The sequence below is a fragment of the Paroedura picta genome, chromosome 9, assembly GCF_049243985.1.
Source record: "Paroedura picta isolate Pp20150507F chromosome 9, Ppicta_v3.0, whole genome shotgun sequence".
NCBI classification, from domain to species: domain Eukaryota; kingdom Metazoa; phylum Chordata; class Lepidosauria; order Squamata; family Gekkonidae; genus Paroedura; species Paroedura picta.
Genome location: NC_135377.1, coordinates 21,607,596 through 21,630,150, shown reverse-complemented (window position 1 = coordinate 21,630,150; position 22,555 = coordinate 21,607,596). Strand labels below are relative to the sequence as shown.

General features: G+C 43.7%; 1 protein-coding gene across 6 annotated transcripts in view; it reads left to right on the top strand.

The window, feature by feature from the left end:
* The window catches only part of CPQ (carboxypeptidase Q), a 179,264-nt gene that overhangs the window by 44,713 nt on the left and 111,996 nt on the right, over positions 1-22,555 (top strand). For 5 of the 6 annotated variants that reach the window (XR_013234034.1, XM_077351843.1, XM_077351840.1 and 2 more), the window contains one exon: positions 11,193-11,400. Coding sequence is in view for 5 of the 6 variants with exons in the window: in XM_077351843.1 (XP_077207958.1) it covers positions 11,193-11,400 (208 nt within the window). In the remaining variant the exon portion in view is untranslated. Of the gene's footprint in view, positions 1-11,192; positions 11,401-14,122; positions 14,487-22,555 lie in introns of those variants that run through there. The other variant, XM_077351844.1, reaches the window with a different exon arrangement.

The following is a 22,555-nucleotide window of genomic DNA, read 5'->3' as shown; positions in this document are numbered from 1 at the left end:
TGGAAGTTCCAGAAAAAACCACTTAAGATTTAGAATGGAGAATGTGTTCTGGAGTCGGGAAAGGTCTTGATTCAGTCTACAGAAAGCCAGCATCAAAGATCAAAGAATCGTCCCAATCATTGCTGCTCTTTCCTTTTTATTCCATTCAGAGTCTGAAGGTTAGTGGGATGAGGTATGTGACACATTCATCCCCTCTAAATATTTCAAAGCCTCTTTTAAAGGTTAGCAGCTATGGGGGGGGGGGAGCACCAAAGAATAATTGCAATACAAAAGAAACTCTGTTCGTGTTCCAAGAAGGATCTTTGCAGTCTCATGACTGCTCCTTGGTTTACCCAAGCGAGTGTGGCTGCTCTTCCTTGGGGTTGTGTCCTTGAATCCATTGGTCATTAGGTCAGGGGGTTCGGGCCCTTGCAGGAGCCATTCCTTTGTCCCACTGAAGGCTATTTGCAGCTTTAAATTTGGGTCTCGAAAGATTCAACCAGCTTTTCTTCTGGTGGAAAAGAGAGATGGTCCTGCTTGACCATCAAAAAGGTTGTTGTGGGATCTGCATGGCCAAAGGGCAAATGTCATGAGGGCTGGAAGAAAAAGCAGAGATTGCATAAGAAAGCTGGTTGGTTGCAACCAAGAGAGCCAGCGTGGTGGAGTGGTTAAGAGCGGTTGCTTCTAATCTGGTGAGTTGGGTTTGATTCCTCGCTCTTCCACATGCAGCCAGCTGGGTGACCTTGAGCTCATCCCATCCCTGATAGTGCTGTTCTGGCCAAGCAGTCCTGTCAGAAGCTCTCTCAGCCCCACCTGCCTCACAGGGGTCTTGTTGTGGAGAGAGGAAGGGAAGGGAAGCCACTTTGAGACTCTTTCAGGCAGTGAAAAGCCGGGTATAGAAACCAACTCTTCTTCTTAATTGGTTAGCCTGATGGTCTAGGCTTGAGGAGATGTGGATTAAAATCTGCATCTAGTAATTAAGCTCACTGTGTCTCAGTGCGACCTATCTCACAAAATTTGTTGTGAGAATACAATGGAAGGGTAGAGAGCTATGCATGGTGCCTTGAGCTCTTTAGAGAAAGAAGAACGGAATAAAGAAATGTGGTAGATCAGAGGCGCACTCTCTTCCTTTCTTTCCTGCTTTAGAGAAATATGCTTTGCAGTAAAAGAATCTTCCTCCATCAGTAATCCCTTTTGTTTCCCTTCGAATCCTTTTCAAAGCCAAACGAGGGAAGTGCAGTCTGCCTCCTCTAGCAAGAAGGTGGGGAGGAAATGATTGATTGCCTCTCTGATTCTGGATGCATTTAACATATACAAGTGCTTAGTCTGAGGGGGGGAAAAAGAGATACGAAAACAATTTTCTTGCCTGATTTGTTCTCTTTCCAAATTGCACCGATGTCGATATGTGTTCTGCTATTGAATAAATCCTGTCTAATTCAGTCTAACTGGAAACGAGAAAACAGCATTCTGCTCCGGCTTGGAGTTCACCAACGGAGCAATCCTAGAACCCTTTCCCAACCCAAATGGACAGGCCTGGGTCGGATTGCTCTCAGAGGGCTATTGCCTCTATGCCTTGCTAAGGCTGGCTATGATTGCTTCTCACAGCATGAGAATTCACTGGGTGGAATTATGATCTGTGCCACCATAAAATTGTGCTGCTAAAAGCTTAGATTACAGATAAGAAGCACTTCCTAGCTAAGCAACGATGTATCCTTGGTTCAGATTTTTGAAAGTAGGTATTTCAATCGCAGAAATTATGCACACAGACCTGGTTGGGAACTCTCAGCTCCTGCCATCCCTGCTGATCTTCAGTATAGCTTAGTATACTGGAATAAAAGCAATTAAAAAACACAAACAAACTTTATTCAGACTCAGCTATACTGATAGCCGATCAGATTCTCTGACCTGTATTCATCTTTAATAATACCCCCACAAATACTGGTAAAGTATTTTTTTTTGTCTTTGATTTATCCTATATACTCGCATATAAGCCTAGTTTTTCAGTACCTTTTTCACACTGAAAAAGCTCTCCTCAACTTATATGCGGGTATATACGGTAATTGAAATAAAAGCCTGCTCCAGCCAGCCAATCATTGCATTGCCTTTTGCAAATGTGTACTGCAAGCTGAGCTTGCTCTGGCAGCTTGCAGGACATCAACAGTTTGACTGAGGGACTCTGATCTTTCTTTCCTTTTGCCTTCAATGGCAAAAGGATTGGCAGTACTGGATGGGAGAGCCTGTGATGATGGAGCGTTTCCCACCCTCGGCTTATATGCGAGTCAATAAGTTTGCCTAGATTTTGCAGTAAAATTAGGTGCCTCAGCTTATATGTGGGTGGGCTTATATGTGAGTATATACAGTATGCTGAATAGACACCCCTACTTCATGCAGAGCTGAAAGAAGGAAAAGATCAGTCTCTGAGGATCTCCAGTGATTAATTCTCTGGTTCCTAGTCGGTCCGTTCTTCATACTCTCTCCCTCTGGCTGGTCACCCCTCGTCTGACCATATACTCGTCTGTGTCTCCTTTGGAGTTCTCACAATGCCTGGCCCTCTCCAACAATGCCTAGCTGGCCCCTTTTAAAAGGTGAGCTGCTTTGCAGAAGCGCCCCAAACCCTCCCAAGAGAGAGTCAACCAACTGAGAAGGGAAGGGACGAAAATACTTTGCATACTTTGAGGCTTAGAAAGTCCATGTTGCCTAAGGGCCAAAACCCAAATGTAGATTGACTTATGGCAAATCCAATCGTAACCATCTCCTATTATTCATCCCCTGGAGCCAGGGACCCTAAGCAGATTTAAACTGCCTGATCTTAAAGTTATCATTATCATATTAATAGATTTACTGCCCACTCCTTCAGCTTGAAAGTAGGGAGGGAGCTTGCTTGCTTTCCCCACTGAACAGACTATTCACAAGGGCAGTTTTAGCTTAACACCTGAGCAATCACATTCACAAAGGGGGGCCATTCACAAAGGGGACCATTCTTCTATAGATACTTGAATGAAGAGTTTTACCATCAACATCCCTCAGGCTCTGATATCATTTCAGGAGGGCCAGTAGAGATCTGGAGAAGAGCTCAAAGCCCTCCTCCTTTGAGTCAGGCACCCCATCTGTGCCGAACCACATTTGACTACAATTCATTTTCAGAATATTGTTCAAGGCCTTTTTGTTTAGAAGAAAATATTTCGGTTAGGTCCCTGGAGGGGGAGTGTGTTGATAGTTCATTGAGTTTTAGACTAAAAAAAAAAGAAATTGTCTGTGCATTGCTTTGATAGATTTATTTTCCCGTAATTGTGTCTTATTTTAAATCAGATAGGAGCCTTGGGTCTGTGTACGTGAGGTAGAAAGGTAGACAATGAACAGGTTCCATTCTGGGACTGTCCTAGATGTGTGTAGATGTTTGTAACGTGGATACAGTCAGCGACAGGAGAAGGAATTGGGGCTACAGCATCGGGCTGTCTTCACACAAGCACTATACACAGTAGGTCTAATTGCTGCATGCCAACTGAGGCTGGACTCAATGGGTATATGCTCCTATTTTCCTCCTCCACCTGTTAACTATATCCTTTTGAAGCATGTCTGCCACATGGCTAGGGTGAAGCACCGCTGAGCCAGTGCTAAGAACGGACCACGTTTTGCCCATCATTTTATTTTGAAAAACATGCTGATTGCTCGGATTCCTTGCCAATTTATTCTTTTATTCGGGATTCAGAAACAGGAATTGAAGATCCTAATAGATTTTCGCAAAAGGTTTCTCTCTCTTTATAGGAAAGGAGTATTTTTATAGTAGATTTCACGATTAGGACTCTGAGATGCTACAACGGATGTTAAAATGCTATAGAAATTAACATTAATTGCCAGCAATTTTCATTATTTTCTGTCACCACTGCTGTACATTTTGGTGTGGTCTCGAAGGTCCAAATTCCGTGGCAATTTAACCCAATCATTCCATAGTTCAGTTGTAGTGAGACATTTGGAAAAAAATACATGTTGAACTTTGCAGCATTACGTATCATTTTGAGAAAGGACTGGTTACCATTTAATTATCTGCATGGAATTAAGTTCATTTTGTTCCATGAACAACTTATGTTAAGCATGCAATAAGCAAATAACCACACAGCAATCTTATCCATACCTGTTGAGTTTTCTATTCAGAAGGATGAAATTTAAATAAGGAACTGGTAAAGTAGCTGCACCAATTGTGTTATGGGTCAGGAAGGGGCATGTTAGATAAGGGAGAGCACCGTAGTCACAAAAGCACAATGAGGAACTATACATCCGGGGCACCACTAGAATAAATATATAACCCAAGCCATGTATTCACGTGGCCTAGCCTGAGAGTTTGCTCTAGATGTTTGATAGTGTCAGGCAGTGTGCCCCACTATATTACTGTAGAACCCAGGGTACTGTTGAATGCCAGGGCTCCATGGAATGCATAGAAGAAGGTTGATTTTTATACTCAACTTTTCACTACCGAAAGGAGTCTCAAAGCATTGTACACTTGCATAACCTTTCCTCTCCCCACAATAGGAACCCTGTGAGGTAGGTGAGGCTGAGAGCCTAGTTGGCTTCATGTGGAGGGGTGAAGAATCAAACCCAGTTCTCCAGATTAGAGGCAACTGCCCTTAACCTCTATACTTCGCTAGCTCTCCAAATACAGCAGCCTTTCTCAGCTTTTTCCCCATTGAGAAACCCCTGAATCATTCTTCAGGTTTTGAGAAACCTCATAAGTGTTACAAGCATGCAGAATATGATTGGAAAGCATAACTTTGTAGATGCCCACATGGGGCCCCTCCCGTTCCCACCCCCTCTAGGCCTAGCATTGGCCACTTGGTGGGGAGGGGAATGGGTTGACATGACCATCTGTGGTTTGATTCCACACTCCCCCCAGATGCAGCCAGCTGGGTGACCTTGGGCTTGCCACAGCACTGATAAAGCTGTTCCGACCGAGCAGTAATATCAGGGCTCTCTTAGGCCCATTATGCATGGAGTGGAAGGTCCGCATTGAGGGTGGAATGGCGGTGGCTAAAATCACCAATTATGCACGCTGCAGGTGGCAACCGGGCGCAGATTCAACGTATGCCGCCGAAAAAGCCATGTTAGCGAGATGCAGAAGAAAGTGGAGCTTCCCGGGACCAGGCTGCAACCAGAAGTGGCTCCGGAGTAGCCGCGTGCATAATCGGATACTCTGGGTTTTGCCGCTGTTGCGTTCCGTCCCGTGCGTAAGCGGTTTGCTTCACTTCTTCCTCCTCTGCGTTCTCCATGCCGCCGTTTCAGCGGCTGTGCATAATAGGCCTTAGCCTCACCCACCTCCCAGGGCGTTTGTTGTGGGGAGAGGAAAGGGAAGGTGACTGCAAGCTGCTTTGAGAGTCCTTCGGGTAAGAGAAAAGTGACATATAAGAACCAACTCTTCTACTTTTTATGAGGACACCCTCATGTCTAGTTTGGCCTTATGTTGGCCACCAATGAGGTCAGTGTCTTAGTGAGGAATACTTGGGCTAGGGAATCCCCACTTTAAGGCCCTTACTTGATCTCCTGAAACAATTGCATGTCACAAATACCAACTATACGTGTTCCGTGTCTGTTATGTAGGTCTTTATTTGATTTAGAGTCTGAGAAACTCTGTGGGGTACACTGAGCTAAGAGGAAATGACTGGCTAAAAGTCACCCATTGAGTTTCAGAGTGAGTGAAAATTTGTGCTTGGGCTCCCCATTTCCTGGTCCAACATTTTAACTATATTAGCATTTGTAAGTTAAAAAAAAAATCTCAAGAAATCAAACTGGAGATGCTAGATTTCTGCTTCCCACAAGCTCTTACAGAAATGCCTTGTAAACTATAGGAAGTAAACAGAAACCAGATCCGTCAAACATCAAACCCTTTTGCAATTGCCGCGCACTTAGCTGGAGCCCCATTTAATTCTGTCGTGCAAAAGACATGCGAGCTGCAGGATCAAAAATTTTGAAAGATGCTGCAAAGCGATACGTATTAATTGCTGTGATTGCATGTAGTATACATTTTGTTCAGGAAATAGCATTAAGTGGCTTTTTCATGACGACGTAAATGAGTGCTTTAAGCTGATTTGATTTAAATCAACCCCACACTAATACTAACCCACTAATGCTAAGCTTTCATCAATTCATTATCCCACACTGTTTATAAGGAATTGGGGGCAGGACTAAAAAGTCAGCGCTTGGCATGCAGAAGGTCTGGGGTTCTTTCCCTTACGTTGCCTGCAAGGAACAGATTGCAGGTGTGTCGGAGCCAGCCGACAGCTGATAGCCCCTGAAAGAAGATTCAGAGTCGGTGTGCCTTTTTCATCTAGGTAGGAGCTGAGGGGAGTCCGAGCAGAGCGCGCTCTCTCTCTTTCTCTCTCTCCTACCCCGTCTTTATTGTTACAGTCTTAATCCCCCTGTACTCTGTGCGTATGCTTATCTCTACTACAAAGTTATATATTACCATACATAATCCTATACATACATCCCACATGCACTTCCCTTCCTATATGGAGTAGTTTTCCAGTCTTCTGGACTTTAGGACACATAGCTCTGTTCCTGTCAACGTGGCAGTATTTTTCCATACTCTGCACATCCTTTGGTCACTCAGCTCTCAAAAATGGCTCTGCTTTGGTTCAGTACGCTGAGTGATTCCCACACAGGTGATGCAAAAGGCCTTGGGGGCCTAATACCCCCAAGAGACTTGTAGCTGAGATCTCACAGGCCTGTGACAATCTGAGTACACAATACTAACTTTTATGGGCTAAAGTTCTAAGTCAGCACAATTCAGCTTCCTGTGTTCCAGAGCTTGGTTTGAACAGTTACTGAAAAACTTACTAAATAACCACACATGTGGATAAAAATTATAGGGGTGCCAATAGGGTTCTGAGGCTTGGAAATACTTGAAGATTTTGGGGGTGAAGCTTGAGGAGGGTGGGTTTCAGGGAGTCCACTGTCCAAAAATCAGCCATTTTCTCCAGGGAAACTGATCTCTGTCATCTGGGGAACAACTGTAATTTTGGACAGTCTCCAGGCCCCTCCTGGAGGCTGACTAATCCAGTTCTTCTGGGAGAAATGGCAGCTGGAGTTGGCAACTGGTCTGTGCTGGCCTGTAGGTTGCTCATGCCTCCGATAACCTTGTTCTTACTATAGCTGCTAACAAGTTATGTTGCTGGCTTCTGCTTTCTATTATCATTTCTGTAAGCTTTTAAAAGAAAAGTCTCTCTGCCCCCTTCCTGCCCTCAAATATTGGGGTTGGTGCTAGAAAAAAAAAAGTTACACACAAAAATCAAGAATTTCATATCCAAGGTCTTTCATACCCTCCTGAAGGTCTACATCCGATTGTACGGACGCATTCCTGTTTAATCTGTCTGTGCCTTGTGACTGAACGTGGGCAATTAGATTTCTGTAGACTCTGTATGAGGCCGAAGTAATTCTAGATATAAAGTCTTCTGATCTTTAGAAGACAGCTTCTGTGGGCTGGCCTTCTCTTGTTGCAACGATGCATAGGTGAAATCTTGTTGAATCTCGAGAGTCAGCTGTATTGCACCATTATGGGGCTTAAACCATCACGGAGTTTACACTCTGTGTGCAGAGGTCTAGCTATCTAGGTGCTGTTGTGCCCGGCTCTATACCTAGGTTGCTGGATTGTGGGTCAGACCTCCATGTTGGTGCAGTGGTTAAGAGTGGTGGCCTCTAATCTGGAGAACCAGGTTTGATTCCCCATTCCTCTGCATGCAGATAGGTGGGGGACCTTGGGCCAGTCCCAGTTCTCTCAGAGCTCTCTTATGCCCACCTACCTGGTGGGGGTCTGTTGTGGGGAGAGGAAAGGAAGGCGATTGTAAACCGCTTTGGGACTCTGGGTAGTAAAAAGTGGAGTATAAAACCTGAGCTCTTCTCAGCTCTTCTTGTCTATTGATTGATTGAATGATTGATTGATTGATATCCTGCCCGTCTCCAGGGGCAGTGTACAACCATCATCACCTGTATTTGGTGGACAGACTGCAAGATTTTCTTTTAGGTTCAGATTTGGCATTCCCTTTAAGCTCTTTGTTACACAGGACCTTGACTCCTAATGTGATCCACAAAATCCCAATGTAGGTTGTGCAGGCAAGTCTGATCTTGTCAGATCTCATAAGCTAAGCAGGGCTGACTCTGGCTAGTATTGGGATGGGAGAACTCCAGGGATTTGGATGGAGTTGCTCCAAGGAACAGTAAGGGTCATGACATGGAGGCAGGCAATGGTGGATCACTTACAAATGTCCCTTACTGGTCTGCCAGACAATCCTCGGATCCCCTGGATACACTACGCTCCCCATATGATAATATGAATAATAATGCTCCACAAAGGGCAACCCTAGTTAGTAGCAGCCTAATCCTGTTAAATGAAAGGTGCTCCATCTTTAACTGCCCATGTGTGGCCTTAGCCTGCAATCCTTAATGGTTTTCTGTTGTGCTTAGGAATGGTCCATGATTTGAAACTCCCTTGCTCCCATCTGCAAAGTACAACACGGTGGTGTTCTCCAACAAGCTTCTTTTCTATGACAATTCTACAGAAAATACCACTGACAGACCAGTTAAGGATTGCACATGGACAGTTTTCCTACAGTCTTCTATGGAAAGGAAAATAAATCCACTCAACTGCGCCCCTTAGGATAGCCCAGTGTTCTTTCAAGGAACAGGAAGCCTGAAATGCAAATGGGGCTGTCACTCCCAAAAGGAGATGGTTGTTTATGGCAGTGGAGGGAACTTTTGCATGCGTTACTTCAGATGAAGAATTCTGTGTGCCCCTGCTGTGTCTTTTGTTTAATCTAATAGCTAATGACTGCCGTATTTCAGTCCTGACGGTATGTTGAAACAATTTTAGTTATTGTAATAATTTCTGTGTTTTGAAGAGGAGAATCCCCAGCCCCATTTAAAAACCATTATTCAAATAAAGAAAAAAAACACACACACACTGTGTTGGGTCCAGTAGCAGAATGCACAGAAGCAGTTGGCAGAGTGGATCATTCTCTGCCTCTCTCGCTGACCATGCACAGCTCTTTGAAGACTGGGACAGCCTCACAAGCAAAATGCACTGCAGGTGGGGCACTATAGTAAGTAGGCTGAATAATGTGAAAATTATTTTTGCCTTTGGCATTGATGCAAAACCTCAAACGGGTAAGACCTCTTCCACACTGAGAATTTGCCCTGACCCACAGCTCATCCAGTGGTGGGGCAAATGCCCACTTCCACATGATGCCGTGGTCGGGCTGGGGCCATCCCAGGCCTGGCCTGACTCAGGCCCTCATTTGCCCCAGGGCAAGGGAATGCACATATATCCACATTCCCTTTTTTGCCCTGGGTGCCAACGGGACCAATATTGGGCCTGGGCTGTCAGGAAGGGAAGAGTCGGGCCATCCTGGCCTGGCCCCTCTTTACCCATGGCCATGACTACAGTATCCTGGAAAGGACAAAAAGTCACGCAATACCATGTTCTTCAAATTAAAAAAAAAGGCTCCCAGCACCCCACAGTGCAGTGGAACCATGCCACCTGGGGCAGACTGGGTGCAGCAGGGAAAATGGTCACCCATCTGAACCCAGGAAGAGGCCGGGCAACCTACTCCAGGCCTAACACCCAGCGGTAGTCCAGCACGGCGCTGCCAGTGCGGAATGGATCTAAGATGTAACTGTTACTGATTCCCAGTTCTCACTGTAATGTTCCCATCCTGTTTTGCTTCCAGTCCTGAGAGCCTAGTTGAAGGTGAGGGAAAGAACCACTTCACCAGCTCTTTCTCCAGCCTCTTGCTCTTGCTTTTGGTCATGGATTAGTCAAGACAGTGGCATCAGTACTATGCCATAATGTCCTATGGATGAGTTAATCAGCCCTTTCAATGTACTTGGCCTGAAATGCAGTGCTGTAGAGCCACATTCAGGCATCATGACAAGCTTTGGCTGGTTTGTGGTAGGCATACATCAGGGGTGGCAAAACTGTGGTTCTCCAGATACCCTTGGACTACAAATACCATGAACCCCTGCTGGCAGGTAATTGTCATCCATAGACATCTGGAAAGCCACAACTTGAGCACCCCTGGAGAGCTACAGTTTGACCTGGCACAGACACATCTGCTTTCATAATTGCATGTTCCTCTCTCTCCTGTCTCATGTGCGGAATGTGATTGAGTCAACTTCCAGTTTACTGTGATGTCCAACTAACTGCCCATGCCTCGGCAAACTGGAGCATATTTCCTTCCCTCAAATCAGTCCGCTATCTAAACCTTGGTTTAATGCCAATGGGAAATCCTTACTTAGGAGGAAAGAGATAAATAATTTGTATTCAGATGTCATGATGAATAGGGATATGATTGAAGAGATCTCCAAACTAGGGCGCATTTAATTGTGCTACTTGCATGAGAGGAGAAGAAAGGGGAGAGCATGAATTCAGCAGGCTGCATTTCTACATTGTAGACTAACAGACGTTTGTTATGATATCTGAATGCAGCTAGGATACCCACGAAGCCACCTTGAGTCAAGAGGAAAGGCAGGATATACACGTTTTAATTAATTAAATAAATTTTATTGGACCGTGTTCTTAATTTAATTGAATCGCTCTGTTAAATCTTTCAGCACTAGGCAGAAGGTGTTAGGTGTGTGGGTGGGTGTGCCAAGTATTTATGAATAGCTGATTTATAAATTTCGGGGAGGATGGTTCTGTTTGTTTTTCTCGGTCTGGATTTGCAACTGATGTCTTGGATCCACTGCTGTCTTGCCTCTTGCAAAAGACCCTGTTTGGTCTGCTGTGGGATGTGCTCTTCCATTTTTAAGAACTTCTGATCATTCACAGTGTCCGTCAATGAGCTGGAAAGTGCTTAGGATGGTCCATAGCGTACAGCTGTTCAGATGCTGTTGGTGTTGTTGCATTTGTACTGGTGTTGTTGCATTTGCGTGCTAGAAACTTAGTTCGGATTCTCTAATTTTGTCACTGATTATTTGGAGAGTTTCACTGAGATTTTAGATTCTGAATATGGTGATTATGGTTTTAGACACTAGCTTAGCTTTCGTCTAAGTTGCAGTGGGCCAGTTTATGCCCCTGCAAGTTGCTTTTGGTTGTTTGTCACATGATTTGCTTGCCTTGACTTGTTTTATCTTGCTTGTATTTGCAAACCGCCTTGGACATTCTTTGGAATGTGGAGCATGGGAACTCGTTAAATAAATAATAACATTTTCATTTCTGTTCTTTATAGCCCACATACCGGGATGCAGTCATATCAGCCAGGTGTGCACAAGATTCCTACTGCATGTATTTCCGTTGAAGATGCTGAACTGATGGCGCGCTTTTCGTCCCGGGGCAACAAGATTGTTTTGACTCTGAAGATGGAAGCCAAGACCTACCCTGATGCCGATTCCTTTAACACAGTTGCAGAAATAGTTGGAAGGAAGTATCCAGAGCAGGTGAGTGAGACTTGGCTTATTTCATACTTAGGGAACACATGAAAAATACTACAGAGCCTTGCACTTCCAAAATCAACAAAATGCCCTCATGTCTGATGTTACCTCTTAAGGAAACAGAGCTATCTGGGTCCACAAGATACTTTCCCCTGAGGATGTCTCCATAACTTCCTGGCTTGGAATATGAAGTTTGGTTCAAACCAACATCCCATCAGGTGGGAGGGAGGAGAAGAGACTTACCAGCTGGGGAGCCAACTACCTCAATTATTGTTATCACTAAGTCTGCCATCAGACCAGGGAAATGGGAAGAAAGCAGGGGGAACTGGGAGCTCATAGGGAGGTCAGGCAGGGTGCTCTGGTCCCACATCCACTGACTGCATCAGGAATGTGATGGGGGTCTGAACTGGACTTTTCTGATTGGAGGGGAGGGGAGGGGGTGTTGAACCAAATTCCAAATAAAACTCTAATGCACATGTGTTTTTTCCCCCCAAAAGCAGATAGGATTGAGAACCTGAGTCTGGCCTTCAGACTGCAGGGGACTTGCATGTTTGAAAGCTTCTTACATGCTGTCTTCTGTGTACAGAAAAACAACAAAGCAGGGAATGCAGTATGTGATATTTTCTAGTCTGTTGAACAAAGTACATATGAATCATTTTCATGGAGGAACATTATATCGTCAGAAGTGGTGCTGTTAAGACAGATTCACCACTCATCTGCACGATAAAATTCAATTAAGTTGTGAAAACTAGGCCCCAGATGGCGCATTCTCTTCAATAAGCCTTGAGCCACAATCCAAATTCATCAAAATAAACCAGGGCTCTTTCTAAACCCCGTGCTTTGTTTAGATCTTAATGTGCATCCAGTGGTACTTCTGAGGGTGGAGATATTATAACTAGTTCACATTTGTTCTCCCCAGTCATCCCTGGCCTCTACCAGGTAGCCTTCATAGGTGCCTATGGAATTGGCTTCAGGAAACTTGGACATTAGCTGTTGTGGTATTATAAATGTCTCCGTGCACAATCTAACAGCATCAATGGGAGATTTTGCATTTTGTCTGGTCAACAGATCTAATTACCAGTGCTTGATAGAGAATATAATTTAAGTAAGGTCGGGGGTGTATTTTAGCCAACTGCTAAAAGGCTGTCATATCGAGGATGGAGCAGAGTTGTTCTCTCTTGCCCCAGAGGGACAGACCAGAAACAGCGGGATGAAATTAATTCAAAAGAAATTCCATCTAAACATCCGGAAGAAGTTCCTGACAGTTAGAGCAGTTTCTCAGTGGAACAGGCTTCCTTGGGAGGTGGTGGGTTCTCCATCTTTGGAAATTTTAAACAGAGGCTAGATAGCCATCTGCTGGAGAGGCTGATTCTATGAAGGCTCAAGGGGGTGGCAGGTTACAGTGGATGAATGATAGGATTGTGAGTGTCCTGCTTTGTGCAGGGGGTTGGACTAGATGACCCATGAGATCCCTTCCAACTCTATGATTCTATGATTCTATGCACAGATCAGCCAAATGGGGAATAAGCACAATATGCTGTAAAATAGAAATAGGCAAAAGGGTGGATTTTTACACATTTTTATCAGCATTGGAAGTGGCTTTCCCCTCTATGACTGCTTTGAAAGGGAACATGAAAGTGTTCATCTGTTTGGAAAGTGTAGCTTTGAATGGGCTTTGGGTTGCCCTTCTTGTGTTCCTGAATAGGTAAGTCACTTACATCCCTTAATCAGGTCTGAAAATACAAATCCTTCTAAGCACACAAATGAGGAATATATATTTTCCTTTAGTGAGGACTAAAGAAGTCCTTGGGAAATGACATGGCTTGGCTTTTGATCTCTTCAAATACATAAGTAATGTTCCATTTTCATGTTAATGCCTGCCATGTTACATTTTCACATTTCACAAATGACACGGAAACACAAAGAGAGAGGTGAGACAAAGGTGGGGGCGGGGGTTGTTTCCAAGAAAGACAATGTGTGTAGGCACACATTTATTTATTGTTTATTTATTCCTTATATGTCTATGTGCAGACAAACATAAAATGAGTTTCCATACAGTGTCAGCCTTATGTTTCTCAAAACACCACTCTGCTTCCCCCAAATTTCCACATGATAAAAAGCACCCATTCCAACACTGCGTAAACCGACTTAAATCAGCAGCCTTTAAACACATTAAAATCTGTGTGGAATTAGTCTGATAGCACAAGATTCCCAGCCCCCTTTGGGGATTCTCCGAGTCTGCACACAGAAACAGTTTAAATTGCAACAATTTGGGGTTTCTCCCAGTCTTTCTACTTATAATCCCAGAGAACTGTAGCTTCTGTTCCAAAGGCTCACCTGGGAATGCCTGTGTGGGTGGAAGCATCTTCAGTGGCAAATGACCCTGCTGCTGCTGCCGCTAAATTAAAGAAACATCTGAACAAGCAAAAAGGGAAGAGCACTGGAATGTCACAAGGTATTTTACCTCCTGAAAAATACGACATTCAGAAATACCCATTCTCACCATGGTAATTAGACTTTATTTCTCTCCCCAGAAAAGCCGTTACTATTGCTTTAATTATAACACACAGTCTTGCAGAAATAAACAATAGTATTTCTGGCTGCTTCCATCTGTACACAGTTTCAAATATCAGGACGGCATTCTGGGACAAGGCTACCTAATTTTACTATGGGCTGATTTTTCTTTTTTTTATCAAGCTGAACCCCCACCCCCTTCTCTGTCTTCAAGCCGCTGCGTCTCAGAGGCAGAATTTCCAAACAGCCCAGCATCCTTTTCTGCAGGCAAGAGCATTGCGTCCAGTTTTTACAGAAGCCGGGCTCGAGTGCCAAGCCAGCTCAAAGGTTGCAGCAAACAAGGATCCGAGCAGCAGTTTTCAGCAACACTCCAGAAACGATTAGTGGATTAGAGCAGGAAAAGCCATTCAGAAGTTGATACGTCCAAGCCAGATTCAAAAATATCCTCACTCTTGTATCTGTTATACTCATGAGTTAGTCTGACTTGAAAGACTCTGACGCCTCCCCCTCAGTCCAATAAATCAGGGGTAGTCAACCTGTGGTCCTCCAGATATACATGGACTACAATTCCCATGAGCAAACTCTGGCAGGGGCTCATGGGAATTGTAGTCCATGGACATCTGGAGGACCACAGGTTGACTACCCCTGCAATAAATGTACACTGTGTCTTCTGAGAGAGCTTATGCCAGATCTCATGGAAACTTTACCCTGTGCAGCATAACACATTTCAAATGCTTTTCAATGTCATTGATTGGCTCTTATCCTTACATGAGTATCAGTACTGGGGAGGGGGGCGGATGGGGAAATCTAGTCAATTTTCCATGTTTTGTTATTCTACAGAGTGTCTGCCAAAAGCAAGTTCCAAGAGAGAATTTTTTTTTCTAGGAGAAGAGTAAATAAAACTCCCATTTCCTTTGTCACAGAGTATCTGTTAAATCAATTGTGAACTGGGAAAGAACTTTATGTTCTAGCATCTTAGTGCCCCTGTGGTACGCATCATTCTACAGTGTCTTAAGAATTCAGGGAACAACTCGAATGTTTTTTCTTCTCAGCCAAAATGACAGTGGCGGCTTTTGAAATCAAACAAATAAAAACAAAATTCATAATTTTAAGACAAGAACAATATTTCCAAAGAGCATAGGATCTCTGGCAATCTAAACCTTTGCAGAGTATATCCATGCAGGAAGAAAGGTGTGGGAGATGAGGAAGGTGGACAGAGTCTTCCAATGTCTCCCCCCCCCCCAACTCCTTGTGACATAGGTGAGCAAATTTGAAATGACATGTTTGAAAAAACAAACAGATTTTGCTCACTCTTTTTACAAAAAATGATGGGCATCTATACGTTTGTGTGTGCACATCTTTGCAAGCGTTCTGAATGCCTGAAGTGTTTTTTGAAAATTTATACATACCTTGTTGGAGACCCAAAGACTCTAGCAGTGTTGTTCTCTGCTCCTCCCCTTTATTCTCACAACAATCTCTCTCTCTCTCTCTCTCTCTCTCTCTCTCTCCATCCATCCATCCATCCATCCATCCATCCATCCATCTCTGTCTGTCTGTCTGTCTGTCTGTCTGTCTGTCTGTCTGTCTATCTATCATCTATCATCTATCTATCTATTTGTAATAAGTTGGTACATGTTGGTAACAACTTATTACAAAAAAACCAAAATTATTAGAACCCCTGTGGGCCAACAAGCTTCTGTGGTAGAGCAGGGATTTGAATATGGTTCTCACAGATCCTCATCTGACCTTGGCACATATTCACTATCCAAAACCATTATCACAAACATTCAAGTGATTTTGGGTTCAGCATTGGATGTGATTGCCCATCATTCCTTCTTAGGCCACAAGAACCAGATGCAGCCCTGTCTCTTCCTCGCTCCGTAGCCATCGGCAAATTCAGGCCTGGCTATCATTTCACTTTCCATACTGGCACACATTGTCTCAAATAACAGCATGGTTGGGGAATACCTGGAAACTCTAAATAATAAATACTTTTAGACATGAGAACAGAACCCTGGCCACATCCCTGGGTGATAATGCTCCTAAGTTGTGGCTAAATATGTCAAGCTACTAGATACACACACACACACGCACACACACACACAGAATGTGGTTTTGGACACTTACAACACATAAGTAAATTGAATGATGAAATTCGTGACAGAAGTAATCATAACAAACATTTGGATAATGTTCCTTTGGCAGATCCCAGAAAATATAAGATAAATGACCACAAAGTTCCTGATGTTCTGCACTTCTACACACTTCTAAAGCACATTATGCAACAGTGCCTATGTTTGCCCAATCAAGATGTAAAATGTTAAGAGAAAATCCCTTATGAGAACACTGGTTAATGCCCACCCTGCCCTCATAAAGCCCTGCAGAGCTAAAGCTCATGTGAGACCCACAGATAATCTTCCATCAGCATTAATCAGGCTGAGATCTGCATGGCTTTAATGATGCAACAGCATCAAATGCTTGCAGACCGTTCTCTAAGACAATTGAAAGGATATTCCAACTGTGCCTATGATGATCTCCAGGTGTTTCCAGCTACACATTAAGCAATTTTAGTTTGGCGTTGACCAACCTATATTCCTACTTGATGAAGACTTGCAGTTAACTTGCTTGCCAGGTTCCTACTATGGCGATGGTGCCTGTGTGTAATGACTTGGTTTGGAGCTTCCTACTTTGTCATGTATTGATTTCTTTACAAATCGAATGTCATGCCTCTGAGGGGTGACTCATAGTGTAAAGCAAACTTCTATGCAGAATATGCTTTTCATTACCTGTTTGTCCAACCTGATCACTAAATCACAGACAGAGCTCAGCTATTCAGTGCTGTTTAAGAAGTTCAGGGCCTTGAGGGACCCTATTTGGAAAGGCAGCACAGAAATGCTTTAAATAAATAATAATTAATTATGTATTGGCATTTGACAAAAATAGTCTGAAACTGAAAACACATTCTGAACTTGTACCAACTTATTACAAACCAACACGCTCCCAACCAACCTTTTGTCGCTTTTCAAAGAAGCTTATAACCAACAGGGTGATTCTGAAGGAATGAGGGAAGTTTCTCTCTGAGCTCTGCTCTGGTTCATAGGGATGGGAGTTCTTATTACAAACTGAAAACCTGTTTAGAATTCACCGTTTCCAAGAAATGCTAGCTTGGGCAGAAGGCTGGAAAAGGAAGGAATAGGGAGGAGACAGAAGGATAATTTTCAAAATAGTGAAGTGGGCCCAACAAGGTCTTCTGTACTCAGCTTTTTAAAAACTAGCAGTGCGTGGAAGTCGATGTGTTTGGAAGGGTGTAATTGTGCTTAGGATGACACTGTAAATTGCCTTAACCAGAAGAAGATCAAATCACAGATTGTGCCTAATAACGTGTGCAACTTCCTTGAAATACGGGATCTCAGCCAAACATTAATTTGCTGTCAAGTTTTTATTCCTCTAACCACAAATTTTCCACAATTAGATTGTACACCACTTTATTTCTTCAGGAAGGTGCAATAATTCTACACAATATACAATTTATTTGTTTAAAATACATATATCTAGCCTCTACAACAGGGGTAGTCAAACTGTGGCCCTCCAGATGTCCATGGACTACAATTCCCAGGAGCCCCTGCCAGCGAATGCTGGCAGGGGGCTCCTGGGAATTGAAGTCCATGGACATCTGGAGGGCCGCAGTTTGACTATCCCTGCTCTACAACATTGTGCTAGAGGCAGCTTACAATAAAATTAAGCAATAAAATCTAAGTAATCTAAGTCTTAAGAACCCTACAACCTCCTCAGGCTCCATCTCCAAACTTCCAGAAGTTTCCCAACTGATATTTGGCAACCCCACCTCCATCCCCTGCTGGTGACCAGAAGGGGGACCTGACAGACCTAGTACTGATGAAGTTCTCCATGTCACTCCAATGTGCAGGACAGTTGCGGGCAGGGGAGTTGCACTGGGCAAGAGGAAGCCCCTAATACAACACCATATCCATTACGTTACAGCTCCTTGGTTTTTAAAAACTGGCTCAAAAATTCTTTCCACTTTTACCGTGTACTTTGGAGAGTCCACAATGTTACAGTTTTTCAGTAATCCAAAACATACATGTGGTGGAAGAAATGTCAGCTATAAATGGCAAGAGGCCTTTTTGCTGACTTAATTGCATGGAACAGTTCCTTTTGGGTCATCTCTCCACTCCTGTTAAAACTCAAAAAGGTGTTAAGCAAGGATGTATACTGGCCCCGTTTCTATTTAATTTTTATATCAATGATATTGTGAGCCATCTCAATAACTTGAGCTTTCATCCTCCAAAACTTGCTGGAAGTCACATTTCTGTTCTTCTGTATGCAGATGATGCAGTAATTCTCTCAAGAACACCTATTGGACTTAAAAGAGCACTGAATGCATTGTCGTTATATTGTGAAGGGGAACAATTAGAGCTTAATTATCAGAAAACCAAAATCATGACATTTGCCAAAAGGCCAAAAAAATATACCTGGCACATTGACAGAACCAAAATAGAACAGGTTTCCTGTTTCAAATATTTGGGAGTCGTTTTGCAATCAACTGGCCGCAGGTTAGCCCATGGGGCTTATGTCGCTGGAAAGGCACAAAAAAGTGCAAATGCCATCCTCAGATTCCTTAGGCTGAAAGGAGGTCATTATATCCCCGCAGCTTTAAAATTGTTTGAAGCTAAGTCAATGGCACAACTGCTATATGGTGCGCAGCTAGGTCCTTATTCCAACTTTGCATTATTGGAATCTGTACAATCCAAATTCCTAAGATCAGCTATCCAAGTCCCGAGATGTGTCTCCAGTGCCGCCTTGCGACTTGAGACTGGCCTTATGAAGGTGGAGGCAAGAGTATGGTTAAACATTCTCAATTACTGGCTTAAAATCTCTTTTTTTCCCTGTGGTTTAGCTTCCTTGATAATGAAGGATGACTTCCAGTCTTCATGGAAACAATCAGTGAGGGGGAAAATCGCAGCTTTGGGATTTTCTCCAGAATTTCTGGTTCGGATGGCCTATGACCAAGCTAAAGAGGTTATCAAACAGCGAGTAGTGGATATAGAACGCCAACATGATCTAGCGAATACCTCTGCCTTCATTGTTAGTGAAGGCTACAGGTATGCCACAGCTCCCTTGGCTTATTTAAAGAATCTTGAGGTGCCTAGCCACCGGAGGGCCTTTACTTTAGCTCGTTGCAATGCCCTTCCCTCAGCTGTACTTGAAGGGAGATACAAGAAAATCCCCTATGGTGAAAGGAAGTGCCCCTGTGGCTCTGGTCAGATAGAAACATTGGAACATATCCTTTTGTATTGTCAGTTTTATGATGACATACGTTCCATATTTATCACACCATGGCTACATAGAGTCCCAGGGTGCTCAGGACAATTTTATATCTCCCTGCTGCTCACAGACACAAATTGTTCCATCACATATAGTGTCGCCAGGTTTTGTGCTGCAGCCATGAAAAGGCGGTGGAAGTTGACTAAAACTTAACAGACCCTGAGAGCATTTAGAACAATTTCCTATATTTCCATTTAATTCTAATTTATATTTTAGCAGACTCATAGTCTAAGTGTTTAACATAATGCTATTTTAGGAGTAAAACTGTGTTTTAGCCATATTATTTATGTAATTGTAAAATTGTTTTGATTTTGCTGGTCTATGACCGTAATAAAGAATACTACTACTACTGCATGGAACAGTTCCTTTTGGGTTATGTAAGTTTATAATGGAGATGATGTCATCTCAGCAATGGCAAAACACCACTAAAACATTATTTATCACTTTGAAATTGTATGCATGGCTGAAAAGGTCCATGTAGTTCATCTTCCTTAGACCATAAGGAAGGCCGAGCGTCAAAGAATCGAGGCTTTTGAACTCTGGTGCTGGAGAAGACTCTTGTGAGTCCCTTGGACTGCAAGGCGAACAAACCGGTCAGTCCTAGAGGAGATCAGCCCTGACGGCTCCTTAGAAGGCCAGATCCTGAAGATGAAACTCAAATACTTTGGCCACCTCATGAGAAGGAAGGACTCCCTGGAGAAGAGCCTAATGCTGGGAGCAATTGAGGGCAAAAGAAGAAGGGGACGACAGAGAATGAGGTGGCTGGATGGAGTCACTGAAGCAGTAGGTGCAAACTTAAATGGACTCCGGGGAATGGTGGAGGACAGGAAGGCCTGGAGGATCATTGTCCATGGGGTTGTGATGGGTCGGACACGACTTCGCACCTAATAACAGCAAAAGTTCATCTTCAAGGAGGTTCTAAGGGATTAATATTTTATATCAATGGCGTATTTTTGCCTTGTCGTTAAGATGGCATGGATGGTGTTTATGTAAGAATCACAAAATGCTGGAACCCTCCTGCTATGAAGTCAGTTGCTGGGTTCTTCTCTCCCAAATAGGTAGAAGAAAGCCAGGATTGGCTCTTTGCTCTGTGGCACTGGCAAACCACCCCGTATTGAGTCTGCCATGAAAACGCTAGAGGGCCTCACCCCAAGGGTCAGACATGACCCGGTGCTTGCAGACATGACCCTTTACCTTTAAGAAGTACCCTGCCAGAGGGCCTGCTTTGGAGGGCCATTTAGTAGGGCACCAAGGACAATGCCTTCCCATTACGTTGCCTCCTAGCACTTACATCCAACTGTTTACTGCCTCTGGATGCAGAAGTACCTTTTAGCACAGCACCACCAACTAACTGGACACAAACTGGTAGTCAGTGGAGCAATGGCAGTAGTCGTGTTACATGGTTATGCTCCATGCCTAATATATCACCTGACAGTCCCCCCAGCAGTAGGCAATAGCTGCAGAAACTGGCATCGGCACTAGGAACCAGAGAGCTCTTTCATTGCCTATTTTGAATCATTTTCAAAGGCAGACGTTTACATAGATGCCATTCAGAAAGTTCCTATGGCATAAACAATGCTGGCAAAGTTTCTCCGTTTCAAGAACAGGAATAGCTGACCAATCTATTCGCTTTAGCTGAAAGTGTCTCTTTATCTAAAACAAACTCAAAATAAATAGCCCTCTTTGCCAGTACTGGATTTTCAGTTTATTCATCGTTATCCAGCTGATTACTGTTCTCAGCTTTGCATTTAAAGATAAAAATCACCCCAGCTCATTTCGAGGGAAAGGGGAAATCAAGCTAGGTGTCATTAGTCTAATGATGACAGCTCTGTCCACAACTCTGGACAACATCTTCCAACGATTTCATGTAGACATCAAGAAATACAACAGACAGAATTAGTCCTTGTGGAATTTCACAAGTTTCACTAACTGGAGAAAACAGTCTCTTGGCATTCCCTTCAGGAATTTACCAGCTGATGAATCCAGCAAGGCATTATTTTAAAAGGCTATGAATCCATGAAGTTCTAGGACAAGCCCATTGTAAAAGGTCCACCATCCACCTGGAGACAATTAGACTTCATTAGCCCAATCTCAGCCGAAGAGTGATCAACCTGTGCCAAACTGACCCACAGTTTATCCATAGCTTGGTTCAGAACAGAAGGCCAAATTGAAAGAATAAGCCTTAACATATGAACTCCTGAGCCACACCACAGCCTCATCAGGGAACTGAAGCCCTTCATAAGCCACAATTAGCCTAGAAGCTCTTCATACCACATCCAAGATCACCTCCACTATCTCAGTCAAGGATATGCCACACAGTTATCTATTTAGCTGGACTAAACATCCGAGGGACACAGAGGACAAATTCTTAAGACTTAGATTACAGTACAGCTGCCTCTTGCCTTACGTAAAGTAGAAATTTAGCTAAATGCAGAGGCTGGTGTGCCACTCTCCTGAATCACGCTTGTGGCGTCTGCAATTCTTAACATTGTGTTGCAGCTCTTCGGCTGCACAAATACCCCTGTTTGAAGCCCCTCAGTTTTTAGCACAAGGGGACTGGTAGGGAGAGGTTAAATATGTGGATGTATCATCTCTGGTTCCTCCTTAGAACTGATTGCTCTATTCAATGCTTCAAGTGGTTCATTTCTAGAAGGAGAAGAGCCAGGGTCTACACATGTCTGGAATGAAACCGCCCCTAATTCCAAGTGGGAAAAGGCTGGCTCTGAGTATTCTTTGTAAACCCATTCATTGTACTTCCTGCCAGGGCTCTGACATTGAAAACGGGTGTGATTTTGGGAGCAGCAGGTTCTTCAAATAGGCACCCATATTAGATGCTTCTGTAGCCCAAGGAAAGTCCCAGCCTGACCTGTAAGCCTTTCCAGTCTGTCCAGGGCGTAAACTGCATGGAGCTTTTATTCCAACCCCAGATCGATTCAGTTCCTGCCCTCTACACAGAATGCGATTTCCGTTTGGATTTTGGGCGATTTAAAATTTCCTTCTGCAGCAAGAAGGATTGATCTGGAGTGACCCTACTTTTATTGTGCGATATCTCAGAGTGCTTTTAATCCTCAATATCCATTTGGGAAAGAAAGCTCCGTGGTAGAGAACTTCTGATAGGCTACACCTGGTCATGTGACATGCTTGCCTTAAAGGAGAAGCCCCTAATTTCTCTCAACTTCCGTCGGTCCTGGATTTTTTCTCCCTTTCTGCCTTTTTCAATCCTCTCCCCCACCCCTCCAAGAAAAGAAAGAGGCTCCCTGCTTGGCTCCTCTCCCCCCTTCAAGAAAAGAAAGAAAGAGGCTTG